We start from the raw sequence: 27930 nt of genomic DNA on the forward strand, positions 1-27930 counted from the left end.
GACAAGTAGTGGTCCCAGGACAACTAGTGGTCCCCAGGACCACTTGTGGTCCCCAGGACAACATGTGGTCCCAGGACAACATGTGGTCCCAGGACAACATGTGGTCCCAGGACAACATGTGGTCCCAGGACAACTTGTGGTCCCAGGACAACATGTGGTACCAGGACAACATGTGGTCCCAGGACAACATGAGGTCCGAGGACAACTTGTGGTCCCAGGACATGTGGTCCCTGGACATCTTGTGGTCCCAGGACAACTTGAGGTCCCAGGACCACTTGTGGTCCCCAGGACAACTTGTGGTCCCAGGACAACTTGTGGTCCCCAGGTCAACTTGTGGTCCCAGGACAAGTAGTGGTCCCAGGACCACTAGTGGTCCCCAGGACCACTTGTGGTCCCCAGGACAAATTGTGGTCCCCAGGACAACTTGTGGTCCCAGGACAACATGTGGTCCCAGGACAACATGTGGTCCCAGGACAACTGGTGGTCCCAGGACAACTTGTGGTCCCCAGGAAAACTTGTGGTCCCCAGGACAACTTGTGGTCCCTGGACAACATGTGGTCCCAGGACATGTGGTCCCAGGACATGTGGTCCCAGGACAACTTGTGGTCCCAGGACAAGTTGTGGCCCCAAGACAACTTGTGGTCCCAGGACAACTTGTGGTCCCAGGACAACTTGTGGTCCCAGGACATGTGGTCCCAGGACAACATGTGGTCCCAGGACAACTTGTGGTCCCAGGACAAGTTGTGGCCCCAAGACAACTTGTGGTCCCAGGACCACTTGTGGTCCTAGGACAACTTGTGGTCCCAGGACATGTGGTCCCAGGACAACTTGTGGTCCCAGGACAACTTGTGGTCCCAGGACAACATGTTGTCCCAGGACAACATGTGGTCCCAGGACAACTTGTGGTCCCAGGACAACTTGTGGTCCCAGGACAACTTGTGGTCCCAGGACAACATATGGTCCCAGGACAACATGTGGTCCCAGGACAACTAGTGGCCTGGTGACGCAACACACCCCAGCAGCCTGGTGACGCAACACACCCCAGCACCCTGGTGACGCAACACATCCCAGCAGCCTGGTGACGCAACACATCCCAGCAGCCTGGTGACGCAACAGACCCCAGCACCCTGGTGACGCAACACACCCCAGCAGCCTGGTGACGCAACACACCCCAGCACCCTGGTGACGCAACACATCCCAGCAGCCTGGTGACGCAACAGACCCCAGCAGCCTGGTGACGCAACGAGCTCATGGTGGATCTAAAATATTATTTATGTCTTGTGCAGAGAAATGGATAAAAAATTGATGCAATATAAAATATTTGTACTTACCAAAGTTGGCATCGGTGTGGTGTGACATCTTCCCTGTGTCAGCTGGGTGTAGCTGCCACTGACAGTGGGTTAGGTGGGTGTAGCTGCCACTGACAGTGGGTTAGGTTGGTGTAGCTGCCACTGACAGTGGGTTAGGTGGGTGTAGCTGCCACTGACAGTGGGTTAGGTGGGTGTAGCTGCCACTGACAGTGGGTTAGGTGGGTGTAGCTGCCACTGACTGTGGGTGTAGCAACAAGGGATACACCTCGCGGCCCCACACCACTTCACACAACACTCAACAAACACACAATGCCACTTTTTTCAGATTTTTTCCTTTTTGAATGTAAAACTTTCTATATGTCTCCAATATGACAACTGTTGGCTTTTTTGTCCTGCACTCGTAAATAATAGTGAAGGATACGACACTACAACTACGCTCTTCTATATATTCTTCACTTTCATTCATGCTCCTTTTTTTTCTAGGTCGTGTTTGTAAACAAGGAACTATAGTTTAGGTCACTAGACTTTGTTTACAGTCCGGTGAGTGTAAACAAATGGTGCTCAGGGAAGCAAGGTGGCCATAGAGGTACCATTAACTAATGGCAACGCGTCGTTACACGCTTTATAAGTCATTCCCACACACTTATAGCAACTTAACTGTATCTTTTTTTTTTACACACTTATAGTAACTTAACTGTATCTTTTCTTTTTTACACACATATAGTAACCGTATCTTTCCTTTTTTACACACTTAGTAACTGTATCTTTTATCTTTTACACACTGATAGTACTTTAACTGTATCCTTTATTTTTTACTCACTTAGTAAATATATCTTTTATATTTTACACACGTTTAGTAACTTAAAAGTATCTTTTATCTTTTACACACTTATAGTAAGTTAAATGTATCTTGTATCTTTGCACACTTGTAGTAACTTAACTATATCTTTTCTCTCCGTGCTGTCGTCGCGTGAGCTCGTCGTGTCAGAAATGAGCCTCACACGTCGTGGTGGTCCACGAAGATACCACCTACTGGAACGACACTTTCCTGGTCGTGAGGCGTCGAACGCAGCTGTCGATCACCAGACAATGGGTCGGAGCCTCGGGAGGCGGGCGGAAACGAGGGAGTGGTCGTTTGCGAACGATTGTCGTCGGCCAGTCATGCCTCCAGTTCCTCGAGTCGTCTTCCTTCTTTCTCAACCCGCAGTTACCAGTGATTCGAGTGTCGGGTATTGCCACACAAACCCTTGGGTCATCGAGGCTAATTCGTCATCAATATGCGATGAGCAGTCAATGTCGTGTGGTAATCCAGTCATCATGAACGCTAGGAGGGAGACATGCGTACACTCCTCATGACAGCTGAGAGGGCACTAAACCAGCAAAACCACATCACACAGCTCCTCGAGCATATTTAGAGAGGTAAAAATTTAGCGGTTCAATAACGTTAATATTTGTTCAATTTCCGATTTACCGTTCAATGCGGACGGAAAGAAAAACACTAATTAGACTCAAGTAGTAAAAAACACAGCGACATACAGAGAACAAAATTACTTGAAAAACTCATTAGCGATGAGCAAGGTGAGTTAAGAGGAGAGAAAATAGGAACAACTGTAGAGAAACCCATTTGAGGGAGTTTCCAACTCATGAATTACATTAACGGACTACAGGAGTACATACTTCAGAGACAACAACACTGGGCCTTGAGCAAGCGTAGAGAGACGGCGGTCTTCACGACGGCGGTCTTCCTGGTTCAAATCCCGAGGCAGAACAGAAACGTTTGGGCAGCATTTCCTTTCATCTGGTGACTCTGCTTACCAAGCAGTAAATTGGGATCCAGGTTGCACCCTGGGGTAAGTTAGGTGATTATCAGAAGAAAGAGCCAAGCCGACCGGACTGTATTGCACACATGCAATATATGACAATAGGATATGAGCAGCAGGATATGAGGACTGATTTAAGGAACTATATCTCACCACTTGGACGGTCAGGGATTGAACTCCGACCTGTAAGAAGCACCGCCAATCTACCGTCCAGTCCAAGAGATTGGACAGGACACTAAAGGAGTAACTATTATTTTTTGGTTCTCAGTAGTGCCTTAATGAGTGAGGAAGAGGTGCTCATTATATCAGAATGGAAACTGCACAATTTATGCAAATCCGGATAAGAGTGGCTGTCGACTTGGGCTTCATCGTATATAAGAAATTTTAATTCCCTTCTTCTCGACGGCAATATAAGGGCTTCATGGAGACTCCTCCAGGACACTTTCTCTGCCATCATTATACGAAAAATAGATAAATTGTATTTTGATTTTGCCGTTCCAAACAACTATATATATATATATATATATATATATATATATATATATATATATATATATATATATATATATATATATATATATATATATATATATATATATATATATATATATATGCGAACAAGCCTGAATGGTCCCCAGGACATATGCAACTGAAAACTCACACCCCAGAAGTGACTCGAACCCATACTCCCAGAAGCAACGCAACTGGTATGTACAAGACGCCTTAATCCACTTGACCATCACGACCGGACAAAATGAGGTGATAGCCGAGGCTATATGAACCACCCCACCGCCGGCACTCGGATAGTTATCTTGGGCATAGCATTTTACCAAATCACCTCATTCAGGCTTGTTCGCATTTGTGTTCCTCACGTGTGCCCCAAAGAATGAGGTGATTTGGTAAAATGCTATGCCCAAGATAACTATCCGAGTGCCGGCGGTGGGGTGGTTCATATAGCCTCGGCTATCACCTCATTTTGTCCGGTCGTGATGGTCAAGTGGATTAAGGCGTCTTGTACATACCAGTTGCGTTGCTTCTGGGAGTATGGGTTCGAGTCACTTCTGGGGTGTGAGTTTTCAGTTGCATATGTCCTGGGGACCATTCAGGCTTGTTCGCATTTGTGTTCCTCACGTGTGCCCCAAAGAATGAGGTGATTTGGTAAAATGCTATGCCCAAGATAACTATCCGAGTGCCGGCGGTGGGGTGGTTCATATAGCCTCGGCTATCACCTCATTTTGTCCGGTCGTGATGGTCAAGTGGATTAAGGCGTCTTGTACATACCAGTTGCGTTGCTTCTGGGAGTATGGGTTCGAGTCACTTCTGGGGTGTGAGTTTTCAGTTGCATATGTCCTGGGGACCATTCAGGCTTGTTCGCATTTGTGTTCCTCACGTGTGCCCCAAAGAATGAGGTGATTTGGTAAAATGCTATGCCCAAGATAACTATCCGAGTGCCGGCGGTGGGGTGGTTCATATAGCCTCGGCTATCACCTCATTTTGTCCGGTCGTGATGGTCAAGTGGATTAAGGCGTCTTGTACATACCAGTTGCGTTGCTTCTGGGAGTATGGGTTCGAGTCACTTCTGGGGTGTGAGTTTTCAGTTGCATATGTCCTGGGGACCATTCAGGCTTGTTCGCATTTGTGTTCCTCACGTGTGCCCCAAAGAATGAGGTGATTTGGTAAAATGCTATGCCCAAGATAACTATCCGAGTGCCGGCGGTGGGGTGGTTCATATAGCCTCGGCTATCACCTCATTTTGTCCGGTCGTGATGGTCAAGTGGATTAAGGCGTCTTGTACATACCAGTTGCGTTGCTTCTGGGAGTATGGGTTCGAGTCACTTCTGGGGTGTGAGTTTTCAGTTATATATATATATATATATATATATATATATATATATATATATATATATATATATATATATATATATATATTATATATATATATATATATATATATAGTTGAAGGAATATATTTATATATTCCTTCTGAAGATGTATTTAATATACGAAAGTACTTAAGGAAATTCCTATTTCATTTTCCTCCGTGGTCTGACATTGTCACATTCTTAATCACGTGTTTATTTTCGTGATATACACACACACATATATATATATATATATATATATATATATATATATATATATATATATATATATATATATATATATATATATATATATATATATACATACAGATATATAAACACAGAAAGGACTACAGCCCTGAGACAGACTCGAACCTAGAAGGCCGAGATGTTCCGCACCCAGATTCAACCAATACTCTGACCACTCCACCACGCAGATCCTTAAAAGTGTTCGAAACTCGGGAGTTTTCACCCAACATGTTACCAGCATAAGATGAAAGATCAACATCATCTTACCAGCAATGATAAGAGATCAGAATTCGTTTTTCATCAGTCAATTGCATTTACTAGGGAGACCACAAGCCACATATTTACACACAAATTTACACACAGTTTCAAACTCTTTTAAGGATCTGCGTGGCGGAGTGGTCAGAGTATTGGTTGAATATGGGTGCGCGAACATCTCGGCCTTCTAGGTTCAAGTCTCTTGCGACTCCTGATAGATTGATGACTGATGACGCACTGATGACTCTTGATAGAGTGATGACTGGTGACGCACTGATGACTCTTGATAGAGTGATGACTGATAACACACTGATGACTGTTGATAGATTCATCAGTGTGTGATACAACTTTATAGCCTTACAGTAAGAACACTTTATAGAGGTATTTGAGCGAGAGACAGATACAGTGTCATTAGAGAGGCAGTTATAGTGTCATTAGAGAGGCAGTTATAGTGTCATTAGAGAGGCAGTTATAGTGTCATCAGAGAGGCAGTTATAGTGTCATCAGAAAGGCAGTTATAGTGTCCTCAGAGAGGCAGTTATAGTGTCATCAGAGAGGCAGTTATAGGGTCATCAGAGAGGCAGTTATAGGGTCATCAGAGAGGCAGTTACAGGGTCATCAGAGAGGCAGTTGTAGAGTCATCAGAGAGGCAGTTATAGTGTCATCCGAGAGGCAGTTATAGTGTCATCAGAGAGGCAGTTATAGTGTCATCAGAGAGGCAGTTATAGTGCCATCAGAGAGGCAGTTATTGTATCATCAGAGAGGCAGTTATAGTGTCATCAGATAGGCAATTATAGTGTCATCATAGAGGCAGTTATAGTGTCATCAGAGAAGCAGTTATAGTGTCATCAGAGAGGCAGTTATAATCATCAGAGAGGCAGTTATAATCATTTAGAGAGGTAGTTATACGGGCATTAAAGAGACAATTTTCAAATCTTCAGGACGAAAACTGAAGGAAAGTGGAGAGGTTGTTCCAAGTTATTGATATATAGTCACAATAGCTTGGCGCTTTGTCCTGATACTTTCCTTCCATGGTATGGGAGATATGTGAGATATCTCTCTCTTGATATCTCTCTCTGTCTCTCTCTCTCTTGATATCTCTCTCTCTCTCTCTCTCTCTCTTGAGACATCTCTCTCCTAAGATATCTCTCTCTTGAGACATCTCTCTCCTAAGATATCTCTCTCTTGAGATATCTCTCATTCATAAGATATTTCTCTCAACAAGAGATGAGAGTAACCGAACACGATATTCAACGGGTCTCAAAAACACAATTTTAGGGCAGCTGCATTAAAATTGTAGAGGACTTCTCTCCATGATTTCTCTGCAGGAATGACTGAAGTAGGATGATTTTTGAAGGATCTGAAGTCAGTGTTTCATTTGTTGAGTTTTTTCTCCTTTAGCATCAATACCTTTTCATATTTTTTGTTTTAGGTGTGTAAATTTTGAAGAAAATTATCACTGAATAAGTATTATTACCGCAATGCAAATTTAAACACTTCACCAAGCAAACACACACACACACAGACACACACACACACACACACAGACACACACACACACACACACACACACACACACACACACACACACAAACATACACACTCTCTCTCTCTCTCACACACACACACTCGTACTGACAACCTTTGAGCCGCAACTCAAACAATACACTCGTATGCACCCGAATGTTGATCCCTGCAATCATGCAACCACACACACATTCACACTGACCCTCCTAAGCCTACAAACACATATGCACGCTAGGCTAGCACATAGTCTCCACACACGCCTTCACACACAGATCCCCCAATCAAACAATAACACGTAGACATGCACTAGCATACAAAAACACACACACACACACACACACACACACAACACACACACACACACACACACACACACACACACACACACACACACACACACACACACACACACACACACACACACACACACACACACATGCATTCAGACCAATATTCGTCTAAATTCACACGCCCTCACCTCGCTCGCTCATATATAGAACCTATATCATACAAATATACACATGCACGAGCATATAAACACACATACATAAAAAACACACATTTTGAAAACACTCACACGCAAACTTATACAAAATCAGCCAAAAGTGAGTCTTAAATTTTACCTGTTGACAAAAATGATGTGATTTTTTTGCTTAAAACCTTTGAGGTTCAGTTCTTCTCACGTCTGTTCGTCTTTTCTCATTATTTATTAATAAATGTCAGAGATCTCTTAGAAAAAAAATGTACAATTTAAAATCATCCAAAGAGAATAACCTCTTTTTTCGCAAAGATTTAGGTATAATCTATACTATGTGATTATTTTGATGTGACTAGAGAGAGAGAGAGAGAGAGAGAGAGAGAGAGAGAGAGAGAGAGAGAGAGAGAGAGAGAGAGAGAGAGAGAGAGAGAGAGAGAGAGAGAGAGAGAGAGAGAGGCAGAGACAGAGAGTAGAGAGGGAAAAAGAGAAATGGAAAGAAGGAAACAGAGATACACACACACACACACAGAATTATGTATATTATGTGTGCACGTGTGTGTATATACAGAAAAGAAAAACCTAAAAAATATTGAAAAGATTCGTGTTAGAATGATTAATTTTACCCTTTCGGGCATATTCAACAACATATTATATATATATATATATATATATATATATATATATATATATATATATATATATATATATATATATATATATATATATATATATATATATATATATATATATATATATATATGCAATTGACGATCACAAAACACTGATCATTTTATGCGGAAAATCCACAGAGAAATATGAAATGAGGTGAACGTTTCGGCTTGTCAAAGCCTTTGTCAACACCAGACTGACTAAGGAGAAGGGAAGGGGGAGGATATATAGGCCGACACCTGACCAACCCATCCCTAGGGAAAGAATTAACCAAAAACAGGAATAGCTTAGCTTAAAATGGTCAAAGAGGATTAATCCTCTTTGACCATTCTAAGCTAAGCTATACCTGTTTTTGGTTAATTCTTTTCCTAGGGATGGGTTGGTCAGGTGTCGGCCTATATATCCTCCCCCTTCTCCCTTCTCCTTAGTCAGTCTGGTGTTGACAAAGGCTTTGACAAGCCAAAACGTTCACCTCATTTCATATTTCTCTGTGGATTTTCCGCATATATATATATATATATATATATATATATATATATATATATATATATATATATATATATATATATATATATATATATATATATATATATATATCGTTGAAGACATCATAAAAAGAAAGGTGAAACGCCATGCAACCTCTGAAGAGTCAACTAACACAACACATATACCCACTATTAGACTATTTTACAGGAACTTCTTTTCCACAGCTCATAAAACGAAGGAAAGGGTCCTGAAAGATATTGCCAGTAGAAACGTTATCCCTACAGACAAAAATCAGAAGATACAATTGACGATTTACTATAAAAACAAAAAACGGCCAGCCTACTCATGAGAAACTCTCCAGATACAAAGCAGAACGCCTTAAAGGAAACCAACGTCGTCTATGCCTTCAAATGCCCATTTGGAGACTGTAAGCCCCAAAGAAATCAGTCTATAGGCAAGACAACAACATCTCTTTCCAGGCGATTAACAATGCATAAGCAACAGGGCTCCATTAAGAAACATATAATCTCTTTTCCACAACCAGACCATCACTAGAGAAGTCTTAACAAATTCACAGAAGTCATCGATATATACAGCGATATCAGGCGGCTCAACATCTGCGAGGCATTACACATCAAAAAGTCAACACCAGTCAACCTGGTGTTGACTTTGTCAACACCAGGTTGACAAAAAGTCAACCTTCCCTGTGCCCCCAGTCCTCCCCACAATTCCCCACTCCACCATCCCCTCTTCCTTTACACCATGCCCCACTAACCTGTCCTTTTGTCCTCCCCACCATTCTCTATTCCCCCATCCCCTTGTCCCGACCATCCTAAACTCTCCCGTCCCCTCGTCCTTCCCCACCATTATCCCCTGTCTAGTCCCCTCGTCTTCCCCACCATCTCTCATTTCCGTCCCCTCGTCATCCTCACTATTCCCCACTCCCTCGTCCGATACCTTCCCATGTGGTCTGATGTTCCCTTCAGAAAATTGGGAACATCAAGTGATCTAATGTTCCCATCACAGAAATATAAAAAAAACAGTTAAAAAATGAAATGAAAATATGAAAAAAAAACTGTACTCACGAAATGAACAGTATGGTAAACAACACAGCTCAATTCCATCGCAATTCAAACAAAATATTTAAATCAAAATGAAAATAAATCAAATTCTGTGAAAATTTAATTTATCAATTCTATCAGAAACATTGAAATGGAATTGTAACATATTTAGTATAACATGTGTATTGCTATTACATGCAACAGATGGCGCTGTTTTTCAAGAAAAGCATAGTTTTACCTGTCACATGTGTAGCATCAATACTTATACTTACGAAATGAACGGTATGGTAAACAATACAGCTCAATTCATCACAATGTCACACAAAATAATTCAATAACAAATTAAATAAATCGAAATCTATGAAAATAAAATTTATCAATGCAATCGGAAACATTGAAATGGAATTCGTGACATATTTAGTATAGCGTGCATGTTGCTATTATGTGCAGCAGATGGTGCTGTTAATCAGAAACGCATGTTTTTACCTGCCACAGAGGTGGCAGTTGTATAGTAGGTATACAAAAAGACGCGCCTATTCGAATGCATCGTTGTGTCAAAATTTCAAAGCAATCGGTGAAGTATTTTCGGAGATTAGAGTGTGTGTTGCTCTTACGCCCAACAGATGGTGCGTTTTTTCAAAAACCATGTTCTTATATAGTTGTAGAAACCATGCTCCGAAGTAATGTTACAAACCTAGCTCCAGTGTGGTATTAGAAACTTTGTTCCAGTGTGGTATTAGAAACTTTGTTCCAGAGTGGTATTAGAAACTTTGTTCCAGAGTGGTATTAGAAACTTTGTTCCAGAGTGGTATTAGAAACTTTGTTCCAGAGTGGTATTAGAAACTTTTTCCATTGTAGAATTAAAAATTTTGCTCCAGTGTGGTATTAGAAACTGTTCCATTGTGGTATTAAAAATCTTGCTCCAGTGTGGTATTAGAGACCTTGTTCTGGTGTGGTATTAGAGACCTTGCTCCAGTGCAGTGTTCGAAATCTTGCTTCTGTCTGTTGTTAGAAACCTTTGCTCCAGTATAGTGCTCTAATCATCACTTCAGTGCAGTGTTAGAAACCAGTAAACTGACGCAGACTACTGAACATTCATAAAGCCTTTATGCAATTATTAGTGAAGAAACCCGTTCACCTTTCCTTAATCAAGGCGGATTAGTTAACATTTATTGAACAGTTTACGACCTTCCAGACTTCGTAGTCCGAGGGCATAATGGATATAACAACATCGTAGTGTTTCGGAACTTACGACCTCCTTCATATATGTAGACAAAGCCGCAATCAATGAAAAAAACATGTAAAGGTTTTGATGAATCCTGGTACTTGGGATGATGGTGATACATGAAACAAAACACAGCACCAAGTTCTGAGAAGATGACTGCATGAGCAACGGAAAGAATCATATATATATATATATATATATATATATATATATATATATATATATATATATATATATATATACATATATATATATATATATATGCGAACAAGCCTGAATGGTCCCCAGGACAATATGCAACTGAAAACTCACACCCCAGAAGTGACTCGAACCCATACTCCCAGAAGCAACGCAACTGGTATGTACAAGACGCCTTAATCCACTTGACCATCACGACCGGACATAATGAGGTGATAGCCGAGGCTATTTGAACCACCCCACCGCCGGCACTCGGATAGTAATCTTGGGCATAGCATTTTACCAAATCACCTCATTCTTTGGGGCACACGTGAGGAACACAAATGCGAACAAGCCTGAATGGTCCCCAGGACAATATGCAACTGAAAACTCACACCCCAGAAGTGACTCGAACCCATACTCCCAGAAGCAACGCAACTGGTATGTACAAGACGCCTTAATCCACTTGACCATCACGACCGGACATAATGAGGTGATAGCCGAGGCTATTTGAACCACCCCACCGCCGGCACTCGGATAGTAATCTTGGGCATAGCATTTTACCAAATCACCTCATTCTTTGGGGCACACGTGAGGAACACAAATGCGAACAAGCCTGAATGGTCCCCAGGACAATATGCAACTGAAAACTCACACCCCAGAAGTGACTCGAACCCATACTCCCAGAAGCAACGCAACTGGTATGTACAAGACGCCTTAATCCACTTGACCATCACGACCGGACATAATGAGGTGATAGCCGAGGCTATTTGAACCACCCCACCGCCGGCACTCGGATAGTAATCTTGGGCATAGCATTTTACCAAATCACCTCATTCTTTGGGGCACACGTGAGGAACACAAATGCGAACAAGCCTGAATGGTCCCCAGGACAATATGCAACTGAAAACTCACACCCCAGAAGTGACTCGAACCCATACTCCCAGAAGCAACGCAACTGGTATGTACAAGACGCCTTAATCCACTTGACCATCACGACCGGACATAATGAGGTGATAGCCGAGGCTATTTGAACCACCCCACCGCCGGCACTCGGATAGTAATCTTGGGCATAGCATTTTACCAAATCACCTCATTCCGCCGGTGCCGGCGGTGGGGTGGTTCAAATAGCCTCGGCTATCACCTCATTATGTCCGGTCGTGATGGTCAAGTGGATTAAGGCGTCTTGTACATACCAGTTGCGTTGCTTCTGGGAGTATGGGTTCGAGTCACTTTTGGGGTGTGAGTTTTCAGTTGCATATTGTCCTGGGGACCATTCAGGCTTGTTCGCATTTGTGTTCCTCACGTGTGCCCCAAAGAATGAGGTGATTTGGTAAAATGCTATGCCCAAGATTACTATCCGAGTGCCGGCGGTGGGGTGGTTCAAATAGCCTCGGCTATCACCTCATTATGTCCGGTCGTGATGGTCAAGTGGATTAAGGCGTCTTGTACATACCAGTTGCGTTGCTTCTGGGAGTATGGGTTCGAGTCACTTCTGGGGTGTGAGTATATATATATATATATATATATATATATATATATATATATATATATATATATATATATATATATATATATATATATATATATGCTCCTTCTGGCAATGAAAGTCGGCTGGCAACGATCACTAGGATTTACGAGGAGTGGGAGACATATATCTCGAGTGGTTTCTTTATAACTCTTAGTGATCATTGCTTTCTTGATCCACTGTTAAGATGTTGGTAAAAAACAGAAATATACTTGAAAATGTATCTTTTGCGCATTGCTTTTAAAATTCTGTCAAGTCTCTATTTATATCTGTTAAATGGAATGTCTGTCAAGCTGTCTATAGTTTGAGGAATTTGCTTGGGGCTATCATCATTATACTTTGCATCTTTACTGATGATTGTATGGGGAGTGTCGTGGAGGGATTGTTGTTGGCCCCCAACACTCTGTTTCATTGAAGGGCGACCCCCTATTCCACGTTCTCGAAGAGAGTGAATTTTAATGAAATCGTCGCCCACGAATCCGTAGAGTTTATCTATAGTTTTACATATTAGTGTAGTAGATATTGACATAGTGTGTAGTGAAAATGGTGACAGTAATGAGAGGAGACAGGGAAGGTTTCTCTGGGTTGAGACAGGGAGGGTGTGTGTGGGTGGAGATAGGGAGGGTGTTTGTGGGTGGAGAGAGGGAGGGTGTGTGTGGGTGGAGATAGGGAGGGTGTGTGTGGGTGGAGAGAGGGAGGGTGTGTGTGGGTGAAGACAGGGAGGGTGTGTGTGGGTGGAGAGAGGGAGGGTGTGTGTGGGTGGAGACAGGGAGGGTGTGTGTGGGTGGAGAGAGGGAGGGTGTGTGTGGGTGGAGGCAGAGAGGGTGTGTGTGGGTGGAGACAGGGAGGGTGTATGTGAGTGGAGACAGGGAGGGTGAGTGTGGGTGGAGACAGGGAGGGTGTGTGTGGGTGGGGACAGGGAGGGTGTGTGTGGGTGGAGACAGGGAGGGTGTGTGTGGGTGGAGACCGAAAGGGTGTGTGTGGGTGGAGAAAGGGAGGGTGTGTGTGGGTGGAGAGAGGGAGGGTGTGTGGGGGGTGGAGACCGAAAGGGTGTGTGTGGGTGGAGAAAGGGAGGGTGTGTGTGGGTGGAGACAGGGAGGGTGTATGTGGGTGGAGACAGGGAGGGTGTATGTAGGTGGAGACAGAGAGGGTGTGTGTGTGGGTGGAGGCAGGGAGGGTGTGTGTGGGTGGAGACCGAAAGGGTGTGTGTGGGTGGAGAAAGGGAGGGTGTGTGTGGGTGGAGAAAGGGAGGGTGTGTGTGGGTGGAGACAGGGAGGATGTGTGTGGGTGGTGAGAGGGAGGGTGTATGTAGGTGGAGACAGGGAGGGTGTATGTGAGTGGAGACAGGGAGGGTGTATGTGAGTGGAGACAGGGAGGATGTGTGTGGGTGGTGAGAGGGAGGGTGTGTGTGGGTGGTGAGAGGGAGGGTGTGTGTGGGTGGAGACAGGGAGGATGTGTGTGGGTGGTGAGAGGGAGGGTGTGTGTGGGTGGGGACAGGGAGGGTGTATGTGAGTGGAGACAGGGAGGGTGAGTGTGGGTGGAGACAGGGAGGGTGTGTGTGGGTGGAGACAGGGAGGGTGTGTGTGGGTGGGGACGGGGAGGGTGTGTGTGGGTGGAGACAGGGAGGGTGTGTGTGGGGGGGTGGAGATAGGGAGGGTGTGTGGGGGGGTGGAGACAGGGATGGTGTGTGTGGGTGGAGACGGGGAGGGTGTGTGTGGGGGGGAGGAGACAGGGAGGGTGTGTGTGGGGGGGGGGTGGAGACAGGGAGGGTGTGTGTGGGTGGAGATAGAGAGATCGTTTCATCATAACAGCCCTACTTTGCTTACAGCTACAACTATTACTAAAGTTACAGCCGTCACCCCTAAACTAACATAGGTTACAGTCACTATTTCTAAATAAATAAAAAAAAGTCTGAAATTGTTTCTGTAAATAAAATTTCATATGTAAATATTCTTAAACAGCCCAAACATATTTAAGTTAATTAATGCACCTTATTAAAGTACTCTAACATATATTATTTTACATAAAAATCACAACACCAGAAATTATAATAATCAGCAGAATTAACTAATTTCCTAGAAAATCAGCTGTTTAAGTAAATAGCTCAGGTTCTTTCGTGAATAGGAAAATTGTTAAAAGTTTACTATATTTTAAGATGTAACGGAATTTTATAGTATTTTGCTTGAGAACTTGGCATCAGAATTGCTCTCCAGAATATTAAGGTGTTACTTGCACTCGACACGAGTGCATGTCACACCTGTTGGCGTGAAACGCACTCAGAGTACATCAGTGATATGCGAGCTCGTCTGAAACTTGTTACGTATATAGGTCATCAAGAGGTCTGCACCTCCAAAATCTTAAAGTGCCTCTTTCGTTGCAAGAGGATTAAAATTCGTTTCATAAGGAGCCTAATTAGCTGCATAAGCTTAAATTGTTGTATTAAGAGCCTGATTTCTTACATGCTAAGCCTAATTTGTTGTGCATGTCTAATTTGTTGCATGAAGTTGCATGATATATATATATATATATATATATATATATATATATATATATATATATATATATATATATATATGTCGTACCTAGTAGCCAGAACGCAGTTCTCAGCCTACTATGCAAGGCCCGATTTGCCTAATTAGCCAAGTTTTCATGAATTAATTGTTTTTGGACTACCTAACCTACCTAACCTAACCTAACCTAACTTTTTCGGCTACCCAACCTAACCTAACCCATAATGATAGGTTAGGTTAGGTTAGGTAGGGTTGGTTAGGTTCGGTCATATATCTACGTTAATTTTAACTCCAATAAAAAAAAATTGACCTCATACATAAAGAAATGGGAAGGTTTTTCATTTCATAAGAAAAAAATTAGAGAAAATATATTAATTCAGGAAAACTTGGCTTATTAGGCAAATCGGGCCTTGCATAGTAGGCCGAGAAGTGCATTCTGGCTACTAGGTACGACATATATATATATATATATATATATATATATATATATATATATATATATATATATATATATATATATATATATATATGTATATATATATATATATATATATATATATATATATATATATATATGTATATATATATATATATATATATATATTTATATATATATATATATATATATATATATATATATATATATATATATATATATATATATATATATATATATATATATATATATGCAACAATGATCACAAAAACACTGATCCAAGTATGCAGAATAACCACATATGAAAAATAGAAAATGCTTAACGCGTTTTCGGCTAATTCGCCTTCATCAGAGCAAAGTAGAAAATACTTTGCTCTGATGAAGGCGAATTAGCCGAAAACGCGTTAAGCATTTTCTATTTTTCATATGTGGTTATTCTGCATATATATATATATATATATATATATATATATATATATATATATATATATATATATATATATATATATTTATATATATATATATATATATTTATATATATATATATATATATATATATATATATATATATATATATATATATATATATATATATATTTCATATATAGAATATAACTCCACAACATGAGCCTCCAAGAGCAAACACCTGGCGACGACACACCTGAGTTACGACCACACATGTGAACACAGCGGGCTGCCCTTCTCTAGCAGCATATTGCACACCAGAACGCTCAGAAAGAAATTTTGCTTCTCGTATTTTGTGTGTGTGTGCAAGATCTAACACAGCGCTGGGGTCGTGTGCAGTTTGCTGACGCAGCGGGTCAACAAACACTACGATAACCGCTTGCATTTCCCCAACTCTAGGGCGTTATATATATATTGCTTCAGTGTATTTATTGGGAGGAGGGATATTGGTCCAGCCCCCGTAGACTCCTCCAGGATATGGCTAGATGGTCTCCTGTCCTATTGTGGGGGGGGGGAGGGAGAGATATTTTATTTCCGTATGGGTGTGTGTGTGTGTGTGTGTGTGTGTGTGTGTGTGTGTGTGTGTGTGTGTGTGTGTGTGTGTGTGTGTGTGTGTGTGTGTGTGTGTGGGTGTGTGTGTGTGTGTGGGTGTGTGTGTGTGTGTGTGTGGGTGTGTGTGTGTGTAAGATAGCAGGTGTTGGTGTGTTCTTACAATTAGTAGTCTTGCGTCATTAATTGTGTCTAACGCTTGCGTCACACCAGCAGCAGACCTGACTCAAGCCTAATGATGAATTAAGCTGATTGATTGTTCAACCAAACAATTGTTCTGCTGCCTAATTGTTCCCTGGATACGAGAGAACGCAAGACACGCGAGGTATAACTCCCAGCTGGGCACAATATCCAAGAGCAACGCCGAATCAACGTCGAATCAACGTCGTCAACGTCTAATCAACGTCGTCGACGTCTAATCAACGTCGAACCAACTCCTCTCTAGGAAACATATTTCCAACGGGGTCGGCCTGCTGACCAGATTGTTCAAATCATCGATTTCTCACTAAGTAAACTACATCAAATGAAGCCTTTAAATGAGACACAAATGATGCCATAGTCCTTATCATTGCAATGCCTGAGGCGAAATGCAATGACTGCACAGGAGATGGAGAAGCAAGAGGTCTGTGAGTGAGGCAAGACAAGAAATATATATATATATTTGAAAGTCGAGGAGTGGAATATGTGATGCAGGCTCTAAAGAACTGCGATATTTGGGGCTCACACTAAGCCAAGTTCGTTCTGTTAAAGGTACCACAATGAAAATTATTAGTATAATTTTCGACGTTCAGCGTATCTAGAGCTCATGTTATATCGCTTATGACTCCCATGTTACGAATATCGGTTGTGACTCCCATGTTATGCATATCGCTTGTGACTCCAATGTTACGAATATCGGTTATGACTCCCATGTTACGAATATCGCTTGTGACTCCCATGTTACGAATATCGGTTGTGACTCCCATGTTACGAATATCGGTTGTGACTCCCATGTTACGAATATCGGTTGTGACTCCCATGTTACGAATATCGTTTGTGACTCCCATGTTACGAATATCGCTTGTGACTCCCATGTTACGAATATCGCTTGTGACTCCCATGTTACGAATATCGCTTGTGACTCCCATGTTACGAATATCGCTTGTGACTCCCATGTTACGAATATCGGTTGTGACTCCCATGTTACGAATATCGCTTGTGACTCCCATGTTATGCATATCGCTTGTGACTCCCATGTTATACATATCGCTTGTGACTCCCATGTTAAGGACTGTTTTGCTGAATATAAGAAAATCAAATATTATAATATTAGTATTCCTTTTCCTTTCGTAAGTAAATACGAGTTTCATTACATTACAGTGAAAGAAAACAATTGTGATACAAGTGTGATTGGAAATACAAGATTCCAAATATTGTTAGTAATAAAGGTGATTATTGGTAATTAACAGCAATAGAATTATAAGTGTTTACCAAGCATAGTGAAAGACTTGGTAGTTAATTAGTTGGGACAATTTTTTATTTGTGATGGGTGAGGCTAGATTAGGAAAAGTTGGGTTAGTTAAGGCTAGTTAGTTATGTTAGATAGGCAAAGCATAGTGCTTTGCCTATCTAACGGGTCGAGTTTGACCCGTTAGATAGGTCGAAATTGTTAGGATAAGTTTGTTAAGATCGGTTTGATTAAGTTAGGTCAGGGTTGAATAGGTTAGGTCGTATATAGGTTTGGTCGTATATGGGTTTTGTTAAGTTAAGTTAGAGTATAGGTGATGTTAGGTTTGGTTAGGATTCTTTTAGTAAAGTTCAATTAAGATTGGTCAGTTTAGGGTATCATAGGCTTTATTAAATAAGGGTAGGGCAGATTAAGATTAGGATAGGATAGATTAGGCACAGTTAACCTACTGTTATATTTAGCTAGTCCAAGTACAGATTTAACAGGATTAGGATAAATTACTAATTATTTAATCGACCAATTAATTAATGATTCGCACAGACAAATTTCTGCTGGGAGAAAAGGGGCGAGCAGTTATAAATCAACGCTTAGTTAACCCTCCCACGCCTGGGCTCGAACCTAGGCGAGTTCACCGAGGAGGGGAGAGGAGACTGTGGAACTATTGTACCAGAGGGTCTGTGAAGGTGTTGTGGCGGCTCGGGGGCTTTTGTTATCCCTCTGCACCTGTTATGACGACAGATATTCCGATATCTGATTCGCTATCCCGTTGAGATGCGAATTGTTCCTCTCTCTCTCTCTCTCTCTCTCTCTCTCTCTCTCTCTCTCTCTCTCTCTCTCTCTCTCTCTCTCTCTCTCTCTCTCTCTCTCTCTCTCTCTCTCTCTTCCTTTACTAATTTAGAACTCTTCCTCACTAGCGTTAGTTAGTATGGTGATAATTTTCGCAATGAAATTGTATGTTAAGGTCTGGTATCTTACATGTGCTCTTCTGAAATCAGTCAATGGAAACTAATTAATTTAATGAGCTTATTATTAGTTGTCATTATAAATATGCTTTATATAATGATGTTACAAACATTTTAGAAATAATATGAAACTGAAGCATGAGTGAATCTGAACCTTCATATGGGTCACTTGCATTTATGTTGAGTTCATTTACATATTGAAAGAACATGCACCAAATGAGTCAGCCTTGGAATGAGTGGTTGATGATAGAGTGATGGTGTTCAGAATATCACAGACAGTATAAGGTGGTTGATTGCTGAACGCCCTGTGCTACTGATATCAACTTTTTCTTGTCCATAAAGTTTGGCCAGGTGCGGACCCTTGAGAAAATTGGTCTATTAGAGAACAGTTATGTTGCCGACGACTCTACAATATTGAAGGATCTAATGTTCTTTTTGCGTATATATATATATATATATATATATATATATATATATATATATATATATATATATATATATATATATATATATATATATATATATATATATATATATATATATATCAGTGACAACCAAAGAAAGCTTGAAAGTAGCAAGGGAAATTAATAAGGAGAAAGATGAACAAGAAATTAGAGAATAATAACAATAAGTAGAAAATACGATGAGGAAGAAGACAAGGACAAGGAAGAAGACAAGGACAGGGACAAATATGAAAACAGCAAAAAAAAAAAGGTTACTTATTAGTAGAGACGAAGGGGAACACAGAAGCCAATTCCGTATTGGAGTTATCAAAGACGAGGAAGTTAAAAAACTTGTGAACAAGGAAAGGTCATTGATCGGAGTAGCGGGATATGAACAAGGAGTCAGCAGATAAGAAGAGGGTGTGTTGAATGTCAGCAGATAAGAAGAGGGAACGTAGAATGTCAGCAGATAAGAAGAGGGTTTGTTGAATGTCAGCAGATAAGAAGAGGGTGTGTTGAATGTCAGCAGATAAGAAGAGGGTGTGTTGAATGTCAGCAGATAAGAAGAGGGTGTGTTGAATGTCAGCAGATAAGAAGAGGGTGTGTTGAATGTCAGCAGATAAGAAGAGGGTGTGTTGAATGTCAGCAGATAAGAAGAGGGTGTGTTGAATGTCAGCAGATAAGAAGAGGGTGTGTTGAATGTCAGCAGATAAGAAGAGGGTGTGTTGAATGTCTACAGATAAGAAGAGGGTGTGTTCAATGTCTACAGATAAGAAGAGGGTGTGTTGAATGTCTACAGACCAGAAGAGGGTGTGTTGAATGTCTACAGACCAGAAGAGGGTGTGTTGAATGTCTACAGACCAGAAGAGGGTGTGTTGAATGTCTGCAGACCAGAAGAGGGTGTGTTGAATGTCTACAGACCAGAAGAGGGTGTGTTGAATGTCTGCAGACCAGAAGAGGGTGTGTTGAATGTCTACAGACCAGAAGAGGGTGTGTTGAATGTCTGCAGACCAGAAGAGGGTGTGTTGAATGTCTACAGACCAGAAGAGGGTGTGTTGAATGTCTACAGACCAGAAGAGGGAACGTAGAATGTCAGCAGATAAGAAGAGGGTGTGTTGAATGCCTACAGACCAGAAGAGGGAACGTAGAATGTCAGTAGATAAGAAGAGGGTGTGTTGAATGTCTACAGACCAGAAGAGGGTGTGTTGAATGTCTACAGACCAGAAGAGGGAACGTTGAATGTAAGCAGATAAGAAGAGGGTGTGTTGAATGTCCACATACCAGAAGAGGGAACGTAGAATGTCAGCAGAGAAGAAGAGGGTGTGTTGAATGTCCACAGACAAGAAGAGTGTGTGTTGAATGTCCACAGACAAAAAGAAGGAACGTAGAATGTCAGCAGAGAAGAAGAGGTTGTGTTGAATGTCAGCAGACAAGAAGAGGGTGTGTTGAATGTCCACAGACAAGAAGAGGGAACGTAGAATGTCAGCAGAGAAGAATAAGGTGTGTTGAATGTCCACAGACAAGAAGAAGGAACGTAGAATGTCAGCAGGCAAGAATAAGGTGTGTAAAATGTTTGCAGACGAGAAGGAACAGTGTAAATGTCAGCAGACAAGAAAAAGGTGTGTAGAATGTCAGCAGACAAGAAGAGAGTGTGTAGAATCTCAGCAGACAAGAAAAGGGAACGTAGAATATCAGCAGACAAGAAGAGGGGTGTGTAGAATGTCAGCAGACAAGAAGTGGGTGTGTAGAATATCAACAGACAAAAAGAGGGTGTGTAGAATGTCCGCAGACAAGAATAGAGTGTGTAGAATGTCCGCAGACAAGAAAAGGGAACGTAGAATATCAGCAGACAAGAAGAGAGTGTGTAGAATGTCAGCAGACAAAAAAGGGAACGTAGAATATCAGCAGACAAGAAGAGGGGTGTGTAGAATGTGAGCAGACAAGAAGAGGGTGTGTAGAATATCAACAGACAAAAAGAGGGTATGTAGAATGTCCGCAGACAAGAAGAGGGTGTGTAGAATGTCCGCAGACAAGAAGAGAGAATGAACGATGTTAGGAGACACGAAGAGGGTGTGAAGGAATTCAGTAGAAAATAACAAGAGAAGAATGAAGATAGAAGACACGAATAGAGCAATAACGAAGAAAGAAGACAAGAACAGGGTGTGAACGAAGTCTTGGTAGCAAACCTGGGCGAGAACGACAACAGAAGACAAAAGCAGAGCACGAACGAGGTCAGACAACATATATTAGACGGAAAGGAATTCTTGTACCTCCAAGTAAAGGAATTCCTTAGAGATGAGACTTCAAGAGGTCTAAGGAAGTCTAGACATACTTCTGAATGCGTTTGAGTGGATATAAAGTGGATCTGGCTTGCATGGTCCAATAGGCCTTCCGTAGTGTTTTTTATCTTTGAGGTGTGTACGAATCTACACAAGTCATATTAAAACATGGGAAGGGAAGGGAAGTATCAAGAGAAAGCGCCAAGCCATTACGACTATATAGCACTGGGAAGGGGTCAGGATAAGGAGGATTTGCGATGGGACGTGGGAAAGGAATGGTGCCCAACCACTTGGACTGTCGGGGATTGAACGCCGACCTGCATGAAGCGAGACTGTCGCTCTACCGTCCAGCCCAAGTGGTTAAAATGGGAGACAGCTTCTTTTTTGCATCAAACACACACTATGTCTTTTAATGTCTTTTAATGTCTTTTAATGCCCAGCTTATAAATAAAGCTTTAAAGTGAGTTTTCTTCTAAGATGGTGTTTGGTAACTTGTTCCACGGACACGAAACTCGATTTCCAAACGATTGCCTAACTATGCAACTAGATTGCTTGTCTATGCAATTCGTTCTCTAACCTAACCAAGAACGTGCGAACCCAAGCCACCCACTGAACCTTACCTACCTGATACATAGAAAACGTGGATTAAGCTGTGATAAAAGAGTCTTAATTTTTAATAACTGTACAAATTAAGCCGCTACTTTTCATATTACTTTGTCATCTTGGGCTAGAGGTGTGTGTACACTGAAATCAAAAGAAACCAATGCACATGGGAAATACATGGAGGTCAAACAATGGGATCGAACCCGCTTCCCGGGACTTAACAGACACATGAATTGCCGACTGAGCCACGATGAGCTAAAATGTCTCCCAAGCGGAAGCTGTATTCGACTTGGGGTTCGAAAGACACCATTTTGAGCTCATCGTGGTTCAAACGGTAGTGCGAATGCCTCAGGAGTCCATGAAAACAGGTTCGAACCCACACAACGACCCTAATATTTTCTTAGTATCATATTTTGTTATTCACACATTTTGTCATCATTCATAATTCCACGTTCAGACTTCTGTCGATGTTGTTTTAAAGGCGTTTTATATTTTTTTTGGTTTGCAAAATTGCACATTTCAGTTGGGCTCCTCTTGCTCTATAACTTTCTGTTAAGCCCAACCACTTGGACTGGACGATAGAGCGAGAGCCTCGCTTCCAGCAGGTCTGCGTTCGATCCCCGACGTGCCGAATAAGTAGTTGGGCACTGTTTCTTCTCCCCCCCCCCCACCGTCCCCCGCCAAACTTCAGCGCCTTGTCTTCACATTTCCTTCCAAGCGCTGTACAGTCGTTGTGGCTTGGCACTTTCTCCTGGTAATGTCTTTATGAGTACCGTGAAGGAAGTTTCCTGTCAAGGGAACTTGGACACGATGAAAGGAACTTTGATATACTTAAAGTTAGGTCTTTCAAGGGAATGACAACTTGAATAACACAACTGCTGACATTCGTAGTGTATCAGGATAATCTGAGGATATCAGGATAATCTGAGGATTATCAGGATGAGGCATCCTATTTTCGGCCACAGGAAGCCGGTTATAGGCTTATTCCTATGCCGCACCCCCCCCTCTCTCTCTCTCTCCCCTATAATCCTAAGGCTGAATTCCTCCAGGATGCTACCCACAACAGTCGAGGTACTCACGAAAATCTACTCTTACTGCCAGGTGAACAGAAGTATCTGGAATAAAGTCTCCCTATAAGGCCAACTATTGACCATTCCCAGTATGCGGCCCACAGTAGTTACTATACTAAATATAGTATACTATATACATTTGATTAATAATAATAATAAAAATAATAATAATAATAATTATAATAATAATAATAATAATAATAATAATAATGATAATAATAATGATAATAATAATAATAATAATAGCTATAGTACTAAATAAATTATTAAATTATTTTGGTTGTGTATTGATATCCTGGTGATTATTATTATTATTATTATTATTATTATTATTATTATTATTATTTTTTTTTTTTTATTATTATTTATTATTATTATTATTATTATTATTAATTATTATTTATTATTACTTATTATTACTTATTATTATTATTTTTATTATTTATTATTATTATTATTATTTTTATTATTATTAATATTATTATGGATATAATTTGGACTCATGAGGCGGCAGTAGAGCCTCACACATCCCTGGAGACCCAACACGGAGGATAACCATCTTATTTAAAGTTTTCTACTCTGCGCCTGAAACACTTTTGTTGGCTGATAGTCAAAGTTAACAAACTTTTTCTTCCGGCTTCCTATTCCTTTTTATTTTTAGATGTAAATCATATGCCTCTAAAGAAATGCTGAAGATGATTCTCAATGTTTTTTTTGTGTGGTATATTAAGACAGAGAAGTAAGCTGGGGGTGAAGTATTTAGCTTGTTCTGGTGTACGGCTGTTCAGGGCAATAATCCTCGGGAGGGTTATTAAGGCCACCTTAAAAGCTTAATGAGCAGCCAGAAAGTATACTTTCGTCCTGAATATATACGAACTATTCGCATGCATTTCGAAAAGTATTATATGATGAATATATTCCAAACATCGTTAACTGCTTATTATGTGTAAACAAAGCTGGCATGATGAAGGAAGGATGTAGCATGAGGTGTCATCCATCTACCACAACAGGAAATAGCTGGAAAAACTGAAAAAGTTTAGAGGTATGCCACTAGGCTAGTCACAGAACTAAGAGGCATGAGTTACGAGGAACCGCTGCGTGAAATGCACCTCACGTCGCTGGAAGACAAGGGGACACAGGTGGAAGCCTAGTACCGAAATGAGCCACAGTGACATTAGAAAGAACTTTGTCAGTGTCAAAGTTGTTAGTAAATAGAATGCAATAGGCAGTGATGTGGTGGAGGCTGAAGCCATACACAGTTTCAAATGTAGATATGACAGAGCCCAGTAGGCTCAGGAATCTGTATACAGGTTGATTGACGGTTGAGAGGCGGGACCAAAGAGCCAAAGCTCAACCCCCGCAATCACAACTAGGTGAGCACAACGACATGAGTACGTCTAAGTGAGAAAAACTATGTGAGTTCAACTAGGTGAGTACAACTAGGTGATAAGAACTATGTGAGTTGAACTAGGTGAGTACACAGGGTATGAGGTGGTCACCCATGATGAAACATCTACCACATACATCATGAGGTATCACATATCTACCTATTTGTGACCACGAACGAAAGAGGTCCAGTTCACTTTTTTGTGTAAAGCATTTTGAACTCTCTTAACTTATGCCTTCTTTTTCGTGTTCACTCTTGACGATGAGGATGTAAGTGGCTTGAAGCACCTCGTCTCAGGACAATTCACTTACTGACCTACAGTTTTGGGTATCGGTATTTCCTATTGTGTCTTAGACATATTTATGTTTCGCTCTTCATCTGTGTCCTTTAATTCAATTTCTTTCAATTTATATTGACTTTATCACCCTCGTCTCTTTTCTTCAGTATTTTTGATGGAGTGGTCATTGCTCCTCTGTTCCATCGTTCCTCTAAGGCTGTAAGATTGTAGTCCTTTAAAATGTCCTTATAATAGAGGTTCTAATCTTATTGCAAATGTCTTAACATTTTAAATATCGTTTTAAAGTTTAACGTGGCGCGGATTCCATGCCGGTGCTGCCAACTATATTTTCCGTGACAAACGGGCTCTTCAAGTTATACTGAAGGAGTATTTAGTACTTCACACGTCGTTCTGATGTCTGCCTGCGTTCCATGTGCCGTCGACGGTAAGTCTGAATGTGTGCCTCTGTGACAAGTCTCTCTGAAGATTTAATGAGCAAATCACACAACAGAAAACGGAGAAACGACGACGTTTCATGTTTTCGTGGACCATGAAGATATGATGAATATTCATCATATCTTCTGTCACGTTATTGTGACATTAGTTACTCAGGACAAAAAGGCAACATCCAAGCAGACAATGAGGGTAGTGTGGGACACAAAAAAAGACCCAGCAGCATGGCCGTCATGCTAACAGCATCCTGCTCATCAATCACGAGCATTAATCTCGTTGATTGATGCTGCTGTGGAACTGTCTCCAAAGACCTTGATGAATCAGTCTCCATGAGAAGATATATGACACTACCGTCTATAAAACTTTTGAGGTGTACAGGAAAAGAAAATTAGTGTCGATAATCAACATTAGGGTCTTATAGTCGCTGTCGCAATCCTAGACTCACAATCGGGGATCCCAAGCTGGATCACCAAGCGGGGCCGAAACTATTGAGCACGTTTCACCTGGTCTAATACCAGTGTTCACCTAGAAGTAAATCGTTATCCAACAGTTAAGCAACTTTCATGCGTTTGCCTTATTAATACCAACATTAAATATAAATATTATATATATATATATATATATATATATATATATATATATATATATATATATATATATATATATATATATATATATATATATATATATATATTAGTATATTTTGGTAGCAGTCTTTCCTGTAGACATATATTATTAAATATGACCGAAAAAGTAAGATTAATAATTCTAACACGAATTTTCTCTATCTTTCTTATGTTTCTTTTCACTGTTAATGGTAATTCAAAGATCAATTCTCCAAAATTCATTTTTATTTCTAGTCTGACGCGACAATTGAGCGCGTTTCGTAATACTTAATACATTTTCAAAGACTTTAGTTTACAAACACACAACTGAAACTGAATAGAGCTTTACACATCTTCGAGGTTTATATCTACATTTGGGTGAGGAGGATGAGGTGAAAAACGAACTTTCAACAATGGGTATTCAATGGGTATTAAATTCCAACACAAGACAGAACACGAAACAATGGGTATTAAATTCAAACACAAGACAGAACACGAAACAATGGGTATTGAATGGAAGTAATTGTAGAAAGCCTATTGGTCCATATTTCTTGATGCTTCTATATTGGAGCGGAGTCTTGAAGTGGGTAGAATATAGTTGTGCATTAATTGGCTGTTGATTGCTGGTGTTGACTTCTTGATGTGAAGTTCCTCGCAGACGTCAAGCCACCTGCTATCGCTGTATCTATCGATGATTTCTGTGTTGTTTGCTAAGATTTCTCTGGTGATGGTTTGTTTGTGGGAAGAGATTATATGTTCCTTAATGGACCCCTGTTGCTTATGCATCGTTAAACGCCTGGAAAGAGATGTTGTTGTCTTGCCTATATACTGTTTTTTTTAGGCTTACAGTCCCCAAGAGGGCATTTGAAGGCATAGACGACGTTGGTCTCTTTTAAAGGGTTCTGCTTTGTGTCTGGAGAGTTTCTCATGAGTAGGCTGGCCGTTTTTCTGGTTTTATAGTAAATCGTCAGTTGTATCTTCTGATTTTTGTCTGTAGGGATAACGTTTCTACTGACAATATCTTTCAGGACCCTTTCCTCCGTTTTATGGGCTGTGGAAAAGAAGTTCCTGTAAAAGAGTCTAATAGGGGGAATAGGTGTTGTGTTAGTTGTCTCTTCAGAGGTTGCATGGCGTTTCACTTTCCTTATTATGATGTCTTCCACGAAACCATTGGAGAAGCCGTTGTTGACTAGGACCTGCCTTACCCTACAGAGTTCTTCGTCGACTTGCTTCCATTCTGAGCTTCTAAAGTCTCTGAAAATGTAAGAAGTTTTACGAAACGCGCTCAATTGTCGCGTCAGACTAGAAATAAAAATAAATTTTGGAGAATTGATCTTTGAATTACCATCAACATTGAAAAGAAACATAAGAAAGATAGAGAAAATTCGTGTTAGAATTATTAATCTTACTTTTTCGGTCATATTTAATAACATATATATATATATATATATATATATATATATATATATATATATATATATATATATATATATATATATATATATATATATATATTATTAAATATGACCGAAAAAGTAAGATTAATAATTCTAACACGAATTTTCTCAATCTTTCGTACATTACGCTTCACTGTTGGAGGTAAATCAAAAATCACTTCTCCAAAATTCATTTTTATTTCTAGTCTGACGCGACACGGGCGCGTTTCGTAAAACTTATTACATTTTCAAAGACTTCACAAATACACAACTGATTAGAACTTACGTATCTCTGCTATTATATCTACATTTGAGTGAGGTGGGAGGGGTGATGTGGCATTAACACAAGACAGAACATGAG

General features: G+C 40.7%; 3 protein-coding genes across 3 annotated transcripts in view; 1 reads left to right on the top strand and 2 right to left on the bottom strand.

The window, feature by feature from the left end:
- The window catches only part of LOC123764806 (uncharacterized), a 138836-nt gene that overhangs the window by 33021 nt on the left and 77885 nt on the right, over positions 1-27930 (top strand). The window lies entirely within an intron of this gene.
- LOC138351108 (uncharacterized protein PF3D7_1120600-like) lies at positions 17411-17824 on the bottom strand. The gene has a single exon (XM_069302737.1). The coding sequence runs from the start codon at positions 17822-17824 to the stop codon at positions 17411-17413; it is 414 nt and encodes a 137-aa protein (XP_069158838.1).
- Positions 19828-25859, bottom strand: LOC138351109 (mucin-19-like). Its single transcript, XM_069302738.1, has 2 exons — positions 25745-25859; positions 19828-20672 (listed from the first exon to the last, which is right to left on the bottom strand). The coding sequence occupies exons 1-2, from the start codon at positions 25857-25859 to the stop codon at positions 19828-19830; spliced, it is 960 nt and encodes a 319-aa protein (XP_069158839.1).

This window comes from Procambarus clarkii, chromosome 48 (genome assembly GCF_040958095.1).
Source record: "Procambarus clarkii isolate CNS0578487 chromosome 48, FALCON_Pclarkii_2.0, whole genome shotgun sequence".
In the NCBI taxonomy this organism is placed as follows: Eukaryota; Metazoa; Arthropoda; class Malacostraca; order Decapoda; family Cambaridae; genus Procambarus; species Procambarus clarkii.